The sequence below is a fragment of the Sphaeramia orbicularis genome, chromosome 3, assembly GCF_902148855.1.
Source record: "Sphaeramia orbicularis chromosome 3, fSphaOr1.1, whole genome shotgun sequence".
Taxonomy (NCBI): Eukaryota; Metazoa; Chordata; class Actinopteri; order Kurtiformes; family Apogonidae; genus Sphaeramia; species Sphaeramia orbicularis.
In genome coordinates, this window is record NC_043959.1 from 37,851,463 (window position 1) to 37,864,985 (window position 13,523).

Genomic DNA, 13,523 nt, shown 5'->3' on the forward strand with positions numbered 1-13,523 from the left:
AAAAATATCAAGCCCTGCAGCTTAGATATTAGATGATTGAAAGTTCTTCTCTTAAAGGAATGTAACCTATTTTGCAACCTTGTCTTTTTCATGTTGTGTGCTATCTTTCTCCAGGGATGCTCTGTTGACCAGCACTGTGAACTGCGTTACCAGTTTCTTCTCTGGATTTGCCATTTTCTCTGTGCTCGGATACATGGCCTACAAACATGGTGTGAAAATAGAAGATGTAGCAACAGAGGGTAAGGAAATATAGATATTCATAAATACAGTTTTACTTTTTGATTCCATATGTGTGCTTCTATGAAACTGGTCCTTAAAAACAGGACAGAGGGGCTAAAAATTCAAACCAGATGTAGACTAATGTTATGAAGCAAGTTTGGAAGCACTTTGGGTCTATTTTAAAAATAAATATTTACTGAGATAAAAGAGAAACTATTTTTCAGATAAAACACATTTTTATATTAATTTTATATTATTTTTATACAAAAATCTGCATGTAACACAGTAAAAAGGACATGAAAATTACACTCTACTATTTTTTCAAATATCTTTTTATTCTCTCACAGGTACATTATGGGAATTGAACTAATAACACAAGGCAGTGTTTCACAAAAATTACCGCTGTTGCAAAATCACTCGCAATTTATTTGTTTAACTGGGCAGGTTCCGCATGTAACACCAGTGGACACAATGGGTTACACACGAAACCTGAAATGAGACTGCAGATTCATGAAAAACCCACATGTCTGGATTAGAAAAACCACTAGGATCATCAAAGTTAACACAGTGTCTTTATTTATAGCGGTACATAAGACCATTTCAAGCCATTTTTATCAGATCAAATGCACTGACACCTAGGTAGCTTTTCCTGTCCCAATTTTGGTCCTATTTTTGGCCCCAATATTTTATTAAAAATTCATTAATTTTGGGATGGCTCAGAGCAAGAGTATAATTTTTTTGCATTTGTCTGAGGTCATCATTAGGTACATCCTGGGGGGAAATATGTCCAAATTTCTGTTTTATTATTGGGTCTCAAAAGCTGGCAAAGTGCCAGGTACCAAAATGAACCCAGTTTCATAGGAGCACCCATATAAAACCTGTAAGTCCAAACTAAATTAATTTGTATGTTCATGTCTCTATGTGTTTATCTATAAACAGGAGCAGGGTTGGTGTTTATCATCTATCCTGAGGCAATTTCTACCCTGCCTGGCTCAACATTTTGGGCTGTTGTATTCTTTATCATGTTGCTGACTCTGGGCATTGACAGCTCGGTGAGTCCAAACCAATACTACAGGACATCCAATATCTCTAAATGAACCAAATAGTGTAAAGTCATGTATTAAAACTGCACTGTACAACTTTACTTTTGCTTTATTACAACAATAGTACATTATTTTCATGGCAAAATTACATTTTTTTGTTACAAACTCTGCTCTTTGTCATTATTGTCATGCTGAAGCTTCATAGAAATCCCATTTTGCTGACTTTGAGTGTCATGTCTGTATTGACTTGTATTCAACAGATGGGTGGGATGGAGGCGGTCATCACAGGACTGACAGATGACTTTAAGATTCTCAAGAGAAACAGGAAGATTTTCACCTTCGCCACAGCCTTTGGAACTTTCCTGGTTGCCCTGCTCTGCATTACAAATGTTAGTGCCAAATTTTGTTGTGTGATAGTCCCACGTTTTGTTGTAACTGGTGTTTTGCTTTAGTGTGAGTTAAATATTGCATACTTGTGAATATAATGTACAGGTGACTTTAGCGCTTACTGCTAAATTTATTTACAAGTGGTGCCAGGCACAACAAACCCCGCCCCTCACACATATTGTAGCTTACTTTGGCATCGATCCAGCTGATGTCATCATGTCTATGTATGTGCTGATGTCAGCATATCAGTTGTCTCTGTATATGTGTCAAATTCAAAGTAAATTGAAACAAAATTTATGTTTTTATAGACATGTGAAATTTTATTATAAGTATTATAATAAAAAATTTAAAATAAATTTATTATAAGTAAATGGAAGAAAAAAAAGATTTAAAAAATTCATAAAAAATTTTAACTTTGACCGACTTCTCCTAAAATGTAATGACATCTATTCTGCATTACCGGTAATCTATAAACCAAATTTGGTATGAATTCAACCAATAGTTTTTGCTGCTAGAGTGTTAACAAACAAAGAAACATACAAAACGAACCAAAACAATACCCCTTGCCTCCCTACACACACATGCACACACACACACACACACACACACACACACACACATATATATATATATATATATATATATATATAAAAAAATGTATTTGTGATGTTGCTGTCAAGCAGATGCTAAACTGTTAGAGATTGTTAATTTGAATATAGCACCTATAATAGCTATGATGCAAATTAGTGACATGAAGCATAATTAGCATAGTAGTAATCAAACAAACTTTCCAGTCTTGGGTATGTACATTATTTTATTAATGCTCTATTGACCAGTTCCTCCAGTCAATAATCCAAACAACAACAAAAAAAAAATCCAAAAGTCAGTAGAATTTCATGAAATTAATAACACTGTTACTGTATTAGAGTGTTGAGCCGCAACTCTTTACAAAAACAGTGGAATTTTGAGGCTAATTTGCTACAATAGTCTACAAGGGGATTTCAGGCTGGTTCTGAATGACAAGTAATGGTCATCCATGTCAAAACGGGATGTCCTGAAATCATGCAGACATGGAAAAAAAAAGACTGGAAAATGTCACAGGCAAGTTTCAAAGACATGTTCAAAAGAGCAACTGCATCACTGCCTGAAATCACATTAAACTTTAATTAAAGGTGTATCCAGGAAACAAATCGTTTATATATCCAAAGAGGAGAGATGCTTATCAATTACAGAAATACAATCTTTGACAGACAGAAAGGCATTAAGTTCGACAATCACATGGTTCCTTCCTCTAATCAAATCAATGAAACCACTGAGAGAGTGAATGGTGCCTTTCCCATGCTGGTTTCCTGACTCCAGATTCAGCCTTTCCCCCCCGAGGACAAAGATCAAAAAGTTACTGAACACTTAAAACATGCTGAATTCTCTGTTGGTCCATTCGAGGCTCATCTGTTCTCTTTTTTTTTTTTTTTAGAAACATCAGGTCTGCATCTGTGTTCCAACACCCCTCAAAGTACAAACAATAACATGTTGCTTATTGTGTTCAGGCACTGACTATTTCTTACTGACTGCACAACAGGCGCCGCTTATTCTCTGGGGTGTGGATTTATATACCACACACTGACAGTCACTTCATTTTCTCTGCCTTTCTCCCTCTGTTTAGGGTGGGATCTACGTGCTGACCCTGTTAGATAAGTATGCAGCAGGGACTTCTATACTATTTGGTGTGTTGATTGAGGCCATTGGAGTGTCATGGTTTTATGGTAAGCAATTGTTTAGTAACCTGTGTGTTTTATCTCTGTGTACTCTCACTAAAAAAAAAGGGATGAATGACACCCATCAGAGGATGAAACAATGCAAATAAAACAAGCAACAAGTGGGGACAGGCACAGCAAACCCTGCCCCTCGCACATATTGTAGCTTATTTTGGCATCGATCCAGCTGATGTCATCTTGCCTATGCATGTGGTGATGTCAGCATATCAATATCTATGTGCCAAGTCTGAAGTCAATTGAAACAAAATAGATTTTTTATACAGGGTGGGGAAGCAAAATTTACAATATTTTGAGGCAGGGATTGAAAGACAGTGTATGACCAATTAGTTTATTGAAAGTCATGAGAATTTATTTGCCACAAGAAAATTTACATAATAGAAAATGTTTTTATTCTATGTGTCCTCCTTCTTTCTCAATAACTGCCTTCACACGCTTCCTGAAACTTGCGCAAGTGTTCCTCAAATATTGGGGTGACAACTTCTCCCACTCTTCTTTAATAGTATCTTCCAGACTTTCTCGTAATAGTTTTGCTCATAGTCATTCTCTTCTTTACATTATAAACAGTCTTTATGGACACTCCAACTATTTTTGAAATCTCCTTTGGTGTGACGAATGCATTCAGCAAATCACACACTCTTTGACGTTTGCTTTCCTTATTACTCATATGGGCAAAAGTTTCTGAAAAGGTATGGATAATAGTGTTAGGTATGATTATGACATCAATATATGTTTGGTTTCAAAACAATTAACGTAGTGCCTGCTGAGAAAAAACAACTAAATTTTCATTGTAAATTTTGCTTCCCCACCCTGTAGATATTCAAAACTGCGCCCATTATAAGTAAATGGGGGGAAAAAAGATTGAAAAAATTCATAAAAAATGTGAACTTTAACCTACTTTTCCCAAAATGTAACCACGTCTATTCTGGGTCACTGGCAATCTATAAACCCAATTTGGTATGAATTCAACCAATAGTTTTGCTGCTACAGACATTTGAAATTTCACTCATTATAAGTAAATGGGGGAAAAAAAAGATTTTAAAAATTCATAAAAAATGTGAACTTTGACCTACTTTTCCCAAAATGTAACCACATCGATTCTGCATCATTGGCAATATATAAACTAAATTAGGTATGAATTCACCCAATAGTTTTGCAGCTACAAACATTTGAAATGTTACCCATTATAAATAAATGGGAAAAAAAAAGATTTTAAAAATTCATAAAAAATGTGAACTTTGACCTACTGTTCCCAAAATGTAATCAGATCTATTCTTGGACAGTGGCAATCGATAAACAAAATTTGGCATGAATCTAACTGATAGTTTTGCTGCGACAATGTTAACAAACAAACAAACAAACAAACAAACAAACAAACTGAACCTTCAGGGGTCAGGGTAATTAATGAGACAAACAGAAGTAAAACAAAGCACCAGCCATAAAGATATTTGTGGACAGAGCAAAGCCTGTGTCAGTGATCAGACTGTGTATCTCTCATGTAAAAAAGATTCTAATCTCAGTAAGAATGCTTGTTTAAATAAAGATTCAATAAAAACAATTTCTTAACCCTGTGTACACTTTTAGATGAGACAGATAGAAAACAGGTTCATATTAAACAAACTCAGGAGGGACTACTTCTAAGAGGAGAATAACATATGTTTGACAACAGCATAGACGACATGATATGATTATGTATGAGGTCGGAAGACATATGAGTCATGTCACCCTGAGGTCAGCCAAGTCCAGTCCACAGTGGGAAAAAATGTAGTGGACAAGGGTGTAGACCATCATGTGTTGCACTCCCACCTACCGCCTGGGGAGAAGACATACTTAGCAATGATAAACTGACTGAACTGTAATCTGACAAGTAAATATAAAACATATAACTTTTGCTGTGCGTCTTCTTCCAGGTGTGGACCGCTTCAGTGAAGATATTGAGCGCATGATGGGCTTTAAACCAGGACTTTACTGGAGGTTATGCTGGAAATTTGTCAGCCCGGCTTTTCTGCTGGTGAGAAGAATACAATACAAGTACATTAGAGAGAGAAACTACATTTTTAATCCCTGAAGAATCCTACAGATAAAAGAAAATAACATAAAGATATTTTAAAGAATGGAAAAACTAGTTAAATGGTTGTTATCCTCCTAAATCTTCCCTTCATGGGGGCGTGCAGGCTGTGTGTGAGGATATAATTCATTCTGGGATTCATTAGATACAGTACGCTGGGAGGTCTGTCAGTGATGCAGTGTCGGCCACACGATTCGAACTCTATTAAAATTGTGCTGCCTCTGGGTCTGAGCCAGAAGGTATGGGCATCCGTGGGGGTAGTGTTAACTTTATTACACCTCTCACGCTCCTGGAGCTCTGTGCTAGCAGGTGGAATAATTATCTGGCTCCTCCACGTGCATTAGAGGAAGCGCAAAGCTGTGTCAACTGTTGTCCGAGGGTGGGTGGAGACAGTCATGTGTTTCCTTCAATACACACGGCTGTCTGCGCTCTGCCTGAGGCAACTGTGGAAGTCAGCAGCTGCAAGAGAATTGCTCCCTCCGCATTGTGAGAAAAAGGGACAAAAACGAATATAAATTCACATTGTTTGAACATTGCTTCAGTGACAAGCTTTGTATTGCAAAAGAAAGCACATCCTTCCAGAAATTGTCAAATTATTGAGGTGTAATTATTACATGTGTCTTCTTTCGTTACACTATTGTAAAAGTATCACAAGAGATGAAAAATGGGGTTCGGAAAATAATAGTCACCCTACCATGGGAGTTTTATTCCACTGAACATGAGCTTTTGCACTGATGGACGTACATGTACACATTTTAGCTTGTTGCAAAAAACTGGAAATGATGGATGTGTTTCATTTTAGGTTTCTCACAAAGTCATGTCAGTGAGTAACCACACACATTTCAAAACCTTAGAAAGGATTCACATAGTCATGGAAAAAATTATTAGACCATCAAAAGTCATCAGAAACAATGGTTATGCAATCCAGTACTAACTCCTGTGTGTATCATGTGACTAAAACAGACAGAAAAGAAAACATGGAATGCCTAAAAGCACTGTTTTTGTCAGTACATTGTCATAGCTATTGATGTAAGAACTGAAGTAATTTTGGTTATTATCAAGAAAACATGGAAAATGGCTAGATATCAGCTTTGAAATTAAACTCTTATGAGCTATTTTTGTTGTTATATATTATACACTGCAAAAATCTAAATCTTACCAAGTGTATTTTTCTCATTTCTAGTCAAAATATCTCATCACACTCAAAATAAGACATAATCACCCAAAGAGTAACTTTTCAGTGAGATATAAGAACTTATTTTCAGACATTAGATCTTGAAAATCTTATTTCAAGAAATCTTGCCAAGATAATTTTCACTTGATCCACTGGCAGATATTTTTTTTTGCTTAATTAAAGATTTTTTTTTTTTTTTTTTTGCGCAATTCGAGCAAAAAAATCTGCCAATGGAACAAGTGAAAATTATCTTGGTAAGATTTTCAAGATCTACTGTCTAAAAATAAGTTCTTATATCTCACTGAAAAGTTACTCTTTAGGTGATTATGTCTTATTTTAAGTGTGATGAGATATTTTGACTAGAAATGAGAAAAATACACTTGGTAAGATTTAGATTTTTGCAGTGTATTTGTCCAAACAAATGTACCTGTAGTTGTTTAAGGCATTAAAATGAACAAGAAATTGAAGAAAACAAGGGTGGTCTAATAATTTTTTCCATGACTGTATATGGAATGTAGCCCAAATGAATTAAGGTCATTACACCTGTGCATTTTCTGCCATCAAGAGTCAAATGTCTAAAGAGAAAGGAAAGTCTATCGCCTAAAGAATTAAAATACAGGACAAAGGTTTGAGAAAACCAACTACTGGTCATCTTCCAAGCTGCACGTCGCTTAGAGGTGACGGATATGTACATGTTTGTCACATTTATACTAATTAGCTTCTCAGTTTCCTTCAGCAGCATCTAAAAAAAACACTATCATGTTCCCAGTTTCTGTTAACTTGGCAAATTGTGAATTTATTCTGGTGACATTAAGTTTCATATAACAATACATGAGAGACAAACAGTAAAAGAAACATCTCAATGACGTATCAGCTGCATTTACTTCTTAGACCTTATAAAAGCTGGCACTGCACATAGACAGAGTACAGTGTTATGGCCTTTAGACAGTTGGAACAAACAGAGGATGTAGTTACCTCTCCATGATACAAGACTGAAAATTATGTTTCCTCAGGGCAGAACACATGAATCCCAGTCATGAACTTTGCCAAGCATGGGTGAATCAGGTTACAGAGAGGAAGATTTGTTTTATTAAACTGTCTACAGATGTCCAAGTCAATTGAATTCAATAAATAGTAATTTTTTTTTGAGAAGTTACAGAAGAGCTGTAATAAGGAGCATCTGTTCTGAAAAAAAAAAAAAACTGTTTTGGCTGGGTCACACTCCGTCTGTGTTTGACTTTTACTGCAGTTTCCCTCCTCCTTTCCAGTGTCTGTCTTTAATCGTTTGTCTTTTTTTTTTTGTTGGAAAACTTTGAACATTAGATGGAGTTAAAAATTCAAAACCATTTCCAGAAACATTAGGAGCTTTCCTAAATTACTGGAAAAACTCCAATCTGCGGTTTCTAAACCTGCTTAAACCTTTATTTATGTGACAGAAGTACGAACGAAAGAGTTTCAGTGTTGTCATTTTCACTGACCCACTTCCATATAATTCAATTTGTTCAGTGTTTTTTTTTTTGGACTTTATTTCTATTCTTTTTGCATAAGGTACACAACAAACATAGAAATGCTCACAGGTACATTCAGACATTTACATACTGTTTACTGTCCAGAGATTGAATGAAAAAGTCCAATTTTTCCCAATACTTTACACCCTTGTATTGTTGTAGGCGGAGAATGCAGGTTGTTCAGTGTTTTTTAAATGATTTGCAAGTGTCAAATTCTTGATAAAAAAACAAACAAACAAAAAAACAACTATTTTAAAAATATTTAATCAGTGAAAAAAATATATAATATTTTATGGTATTTTAGAAAATGCAATAAATCTTTCCTGGAAATGGGGTGAGTAATTCTCTTTATGTATTTTGTTTTTATTCCCCCTCTCTTTCACAGTTTGTTGTTATTGCCAGTACTCTGACATCGTCACCACTGAAGTATGATGATTACGTCTTCCCTCACTGGTCTAACCTCGTGGGCTGGGGCATCGCCATGTCCTCCATGCTGTTCGTCCCCTGCTATGCTCTGTATAAATTCTTAAGTGTACCAGGAACATTCAAAGAGGTCAGTATAAAAGCATGTATCATATAGGGTGAATTTTACAGGGTAGTGAGATGAGAAACAGGTAGTCTTGAAGAGGTTTTATGTTAACATTTATGGTACAAATACAACAGGATTTCACACAGTGCAAACAGTCATTGCATAACAGTTCCTGAATGTAAACATTGCAAGATGGTGTGATAGTAGCTGTAGGCCTTACACGAGACTCTTCTTAGAAACAAACCTTGAAAACACTTTGATTTACGAGTGAACATTCTTTCTTTAACTTGACGACACGGGCACTGTGAGAGCACTGTGATTGCTTTAAATCACGGAAGATTTATGATCCTAATCATCACAGCACCGGAGAGCTATTTTCATCCCTCTGCAGTCAACCAGAGTCAGCTTCATTCTACTGTAAAAACACACATCCAAATGGAATTTCCTCATGGTACCTACTGTAGGGTACGGCTGAGGGTTTTTCTCAGGTTCTCCAGACATGAGTCCTTCCTGATTTATTTATTTTTTCCTGTTATCAAGGGTTGAGTTCATGACATCTATAATATAAATCTGGGTGTTCTTGATAAGGACTAATCAGTGGAAAAGATGTCATAGAGTAGTTTTTTTTTTCCAGCTATATAGTTAAATAATAATAAAATCTTCTGTCAGGACAGACTTACTGAGTCATTCCTGCTTAATTAAATGTTAAATACAGTTGCAGAAAAAATGATTAGACCATCAAATGTCATCAGAAACAATTGTTATGTAATCAAGCACTACCTCCTGCGTGTATCATGTGACTAAAACAGACAGAAAAGAAAACATGGAATGCCTAAAAGCACTGTTTTTGTCAGTACAATGCAACAGCTATTGATGTAAGAACTTAACTAGTTTTGGTTATTATCAAGAAAACCATGGAAAATGTCTCGATATCAGCTCTGAAATTAAACTACTGTGAGCTTTTTTTGTTGTTATCATTATATTTGTCCAAACAAATGTACCTTTAGTTGTATCAGGCATTAAAATGAGCAATTAATTGATGAAAACAAGGGTGGTCTAATGATTTTTTCTGCAACTGTATATGTATGATAAAGTACACTAGGAATAGTTTTGTTTTCAGACACATCCCTTTTTTTTGCACACAGCAATAATCACCTTTGACCTGATGCAATGATTACAAACTGAGTCCCAGTTACACTTTTTTAAGAATACCAAGAATAAATAACATCAAATCAGCACAATCAATTCAGGAGAGTAAGTAAAGAGGTATTTTACTCCCAACTTCATAGGCTATCGGCAACAGTACAACCACGAAATATTATGATAAATCATGCCATGCAATAATTTAACCCATAAAGACCCAGTGTTATATTTGTGGCAGTTCTGAAATTAAATTTTTCTCTATTTATAATCTGTCTTAACTAATTTTTCACCATTTACTCTAATATTATCCTCTGCATTTTGCCTTTTTAAGTGAAAATCGGGTATTTTCCTATATTTATTGTACTGATTATGTAGATGTTTATTAAAGCTCAGATTAAAGTTGAGGGTTAATTTATCAGAAACAGAGAAAACTGGAGAAAAAGATAAATTTTTCTGCAAAACATATCATAAACTGAGCATAAAGTAAGTGTATCCAACCACTGTCATTGATCCAACTCCATGGGTTTTGCTGGTGAATCAATGTTGTAGAAGATGACGGTGTTTCCACGGTAACTACGGAGCCTCTGAACGTCCAAATGGGTCATATCTGATGACCATGAAAAGATGACAAACTGTGTTTTACACCAATTATTTACATTTACTGATGGGATTAGTAAATAAATAGATATTAAACATTTTAGATCGAAGGTGGACATTTGGGTATTTATGGGTTAAATGACAAAAAATTGAAATTACTGGATGGTTAAGTATTACAGTCAAATGTACATATATTCACATGCTGTGTATAACGTGTTGTGCTGATTTGTTTTGCAGAGGATAGCCTACTGCATCACACCTGAACATGAACATCACAAGGTGGCAGAGGGAAATATACGCCAGTTCAGAGTAAGTCCACAGTTTTCTTTTTTCTAATAGTGTTAAAGGAGTGATATCTTGCTAAACCCACTTTTATTAGTCTTTGATACATTTATTTGTGTATTTGGACCCTAATAGTTCCAAAAGTTTGAATTTGAACCCTCCAGGTGCTGCAAAGCTATCTTTATATTCATTCTGGCAAAAATCAAGTGAATTTCTACAACCCGTTTCAATTCCTGCTTAATTTGTTACATGTATAACTAGTTAAGTCACGACATTTGCACATACAAGGTCAAGATTTCTGACGAACATTTCTCAGAGGATGCCATAATTGTTTTTCAGCAGCAGCAGTTGTAGTCTATACTGAAATATTGAGCTGATTACCTAAAATGTTCAGTTGTTGGTTGAATGGGACAGAGCAGCACAGTCAGCAACCTGGAGGGGGCGGGGCATTTAAAGGGCCAGCGCTCAAAATGACCTTTTTCATGTCATTACTCAAAAATAGGGTTGAAGATGGACCTGTGGAGTTTAATTAATGAAGAATTCAGACCCAAGTATAGCATTTACGGTTTATGTAGACCACAGGGAAATGTTTTAAAATGAATAATTTCGCTTAAAAAAAAAACAAAAACAAAATATGACCCCTTTAAATTAAACTGGTAAATTGGCTGCAGTCATGCTGGATTTGCACCCTTACCCTTACGGTTTTTAGTTTTCAGTGACGAAAGGACAACGATGGTAGAATACTGGATAATTTACAGCTGGATTTACTGGGGGTTGGTTTGTCATGTGACTGAGGAAAAAAAAAAAAGAGAGAGTAATGTAACACCCAAGTGTTTGTTTTTTCAGCTCAAGCACTGGTTGGCCATCTGAAGACTGCACCTCCCTCCCACATCTTCACATCTTTTTGGAGTTTGGAGTCCCTGTGTGCCACCGGTGGTTGGATGGACAAGGAGAGCAACAGGCTCCATCATTTCTCAGCAGCCTCCATCTTCTTTTCTACCACCCCCAGCCTTTATTTGCCAACAGTAGCTTTAATGTTAAACTTACACCTGTTGGCATTTTCAGTTTAATTCAGGTCATAAAGCTGTGGCACCACATGGAGAAAACATGCCACTACATGTCTGTGGACATCATTGTGGTTTTTATACGCAATTTTGATTGATCATAACTGTAGTTATGATTTCAGTTTAGTTTGTGATGTGACTTTTATCTAAAGAAAATCAGAACAATTTTCCTGTGTATTCCTATACAGGGTACCCTTATATTTAAATTTTTTAGAGATGTTTTTTAGGCCTGTGATTATTTATTATAAGATTATTATTACAAGAAGTTCTTTTAGCAGAATTGCTTATCTGTGTCAGTGCCTTATAAAGCAAGACACTCCATGTTTGTTACAGTTCATATGAGAGAAAATAAAACTGTGTTGACTCAGGAACCCGCAAAATTCAACCACAGTTTGTGGATAGCAATCTGTCGGTTTTGACCCAGTCCATTGATATTCATGTCATAGAGCTGGAGGCCAACAACACACTGAGAAAGAGAGAAAATAGGCCTGATATTAATGATTTTGTGTTACACTATATTACAGAAAAGGGAATAATACACACAGAACTCTGAAGCTTTAAAAGAACTGGGGAAAGCTTTATTCACCTCTTTTGCTTTACAAGGTTAGAGTTACAGAACTGAATCTCAATGCAGGTTGATTCTGGTTTCGGCCGAGCTGAAGGTGGAAAATTCAGCAAAAAAAAAATTGGCATCACTGTTACTGTTTTGTATTATCGTTGTCTGACTTTTACAAGTTTTCATCTGTTCAGTCTTTCTAGGAAATATCTGTGGCTTTAACCCAACGACACAGAGAAGAGTAGGTGTGTCTGCATTTTGGGATTTTGTTGCCAACTGTAGATTGTCCTGCGTGCAGTATCGTAAATGGAGGAATCACATGCCTCTTTTACTCAACTGTATATGAACTAGTGTACGTTCAATACACACAACTCTCACTTTAATATAAAATATATGTTGATGTTCCTCCTCCTTCATCACCATCGAAGTGCCAATACTTTCCTTGAGGGATGTTTTTTGCTTATCTTGTTCTGTTTCTCTTTTTTTTTTTTTAATTTATTGAAAAGAAACTGAAGTTGAATTTTAACCTTATATCATAACAGAACACCCCTCCTGAAAGGAATAAAGCCACAAAGAAAAAATCTAATATATGTGGAATATATAAGAAGATATAAAAATATATAAATATATTCTTTTGTTTTATCTAATCTTGTATTTATCAAATTGTTTATAACAAAACGTGAATGTAAAGTATTTTAAACGTAACTGTCTACTGTCATAACATGGTGTTTGATGTATAGCTAAGAGGAACTATTTAGAAAAAATATTCTTCAGTGGAACCCTGGGCCACTTCTTGTCACATATGAATGTGAACGAATAAACCCTGGCTTTCCTGAACTATGTTTACAAAAATATTGTGTACAATACCTAATGTCCTGTTGAACGTGTATGACATATCTATGAAGAAGTCTGAAGTATTCACAGTATGATAATAAAGAATTTCTTCTACACACACTTGAAAGCCTGTGATGTGATTTATAATGCGGTTTTTAGGCCGAATAATCATATTTTATCACTTTTTCTCATGCGTGACCCCTTGTTTTATACTCATAGATTATATTTAACATGCTCAATGCTGTGTGTCTAAAAAAAAAGGTTGTATCATCATCCTGGACTGATAATATGATGCATTTACAAAGGCATTAACAATGTTTTTGAGTAGATCTTCAGAGGATAGTAAT

General features: G+C 35.4%; 1 protein-coding gene across 3 annotated transcripts in view; it reads left to right on the plus strand.

Moving 5' to 3' along the window:
- Positions 1-13,296, plus strand: part of slc6a2 (solute carrier family 6 member 2) — a 36,003-nt gene extending 22,707 nt beyond the window's left edge. For all 3 annotated transcript variants that reach the window (XM_030129730.1, XM_030129744.1, XM_030129737.1), the window contains exons 8-15: positions 115-239; positions 1,159-1,271; positions 1,523-1,651; positions 3,313-3,412; positions 5,332-5,432; positions 8,557-8,724; positions 10,678-10,749; positions 11,569-13,296. In XM_030129730.1, coding sequence (XP_029985590.1) covers positions 115-239; positions 1,159-1,271; positions 1,523-1,651; positions 3,313-3,412; positions 5,332-5,432; positions 8,557-8,724; positions 10,678-10,749; positions 11,569-11,592 — 832 coding nt within the window. In that variant the 3' untranslated portion in view covers positions 11,593-13,296. The remainder of the gene's footprint in view (positions 1-114; positions 240-1,158; positions 1,272-1,522; positions 1,652-3,312; positions 3,413-5,331; positions 5,433-8,556; positions 8,725-10,677; positions 10,750-11,568) is intronic.
- The last annotated feature ends 227 nt before the right edge of the window (positions 13,297-13,523 follow it).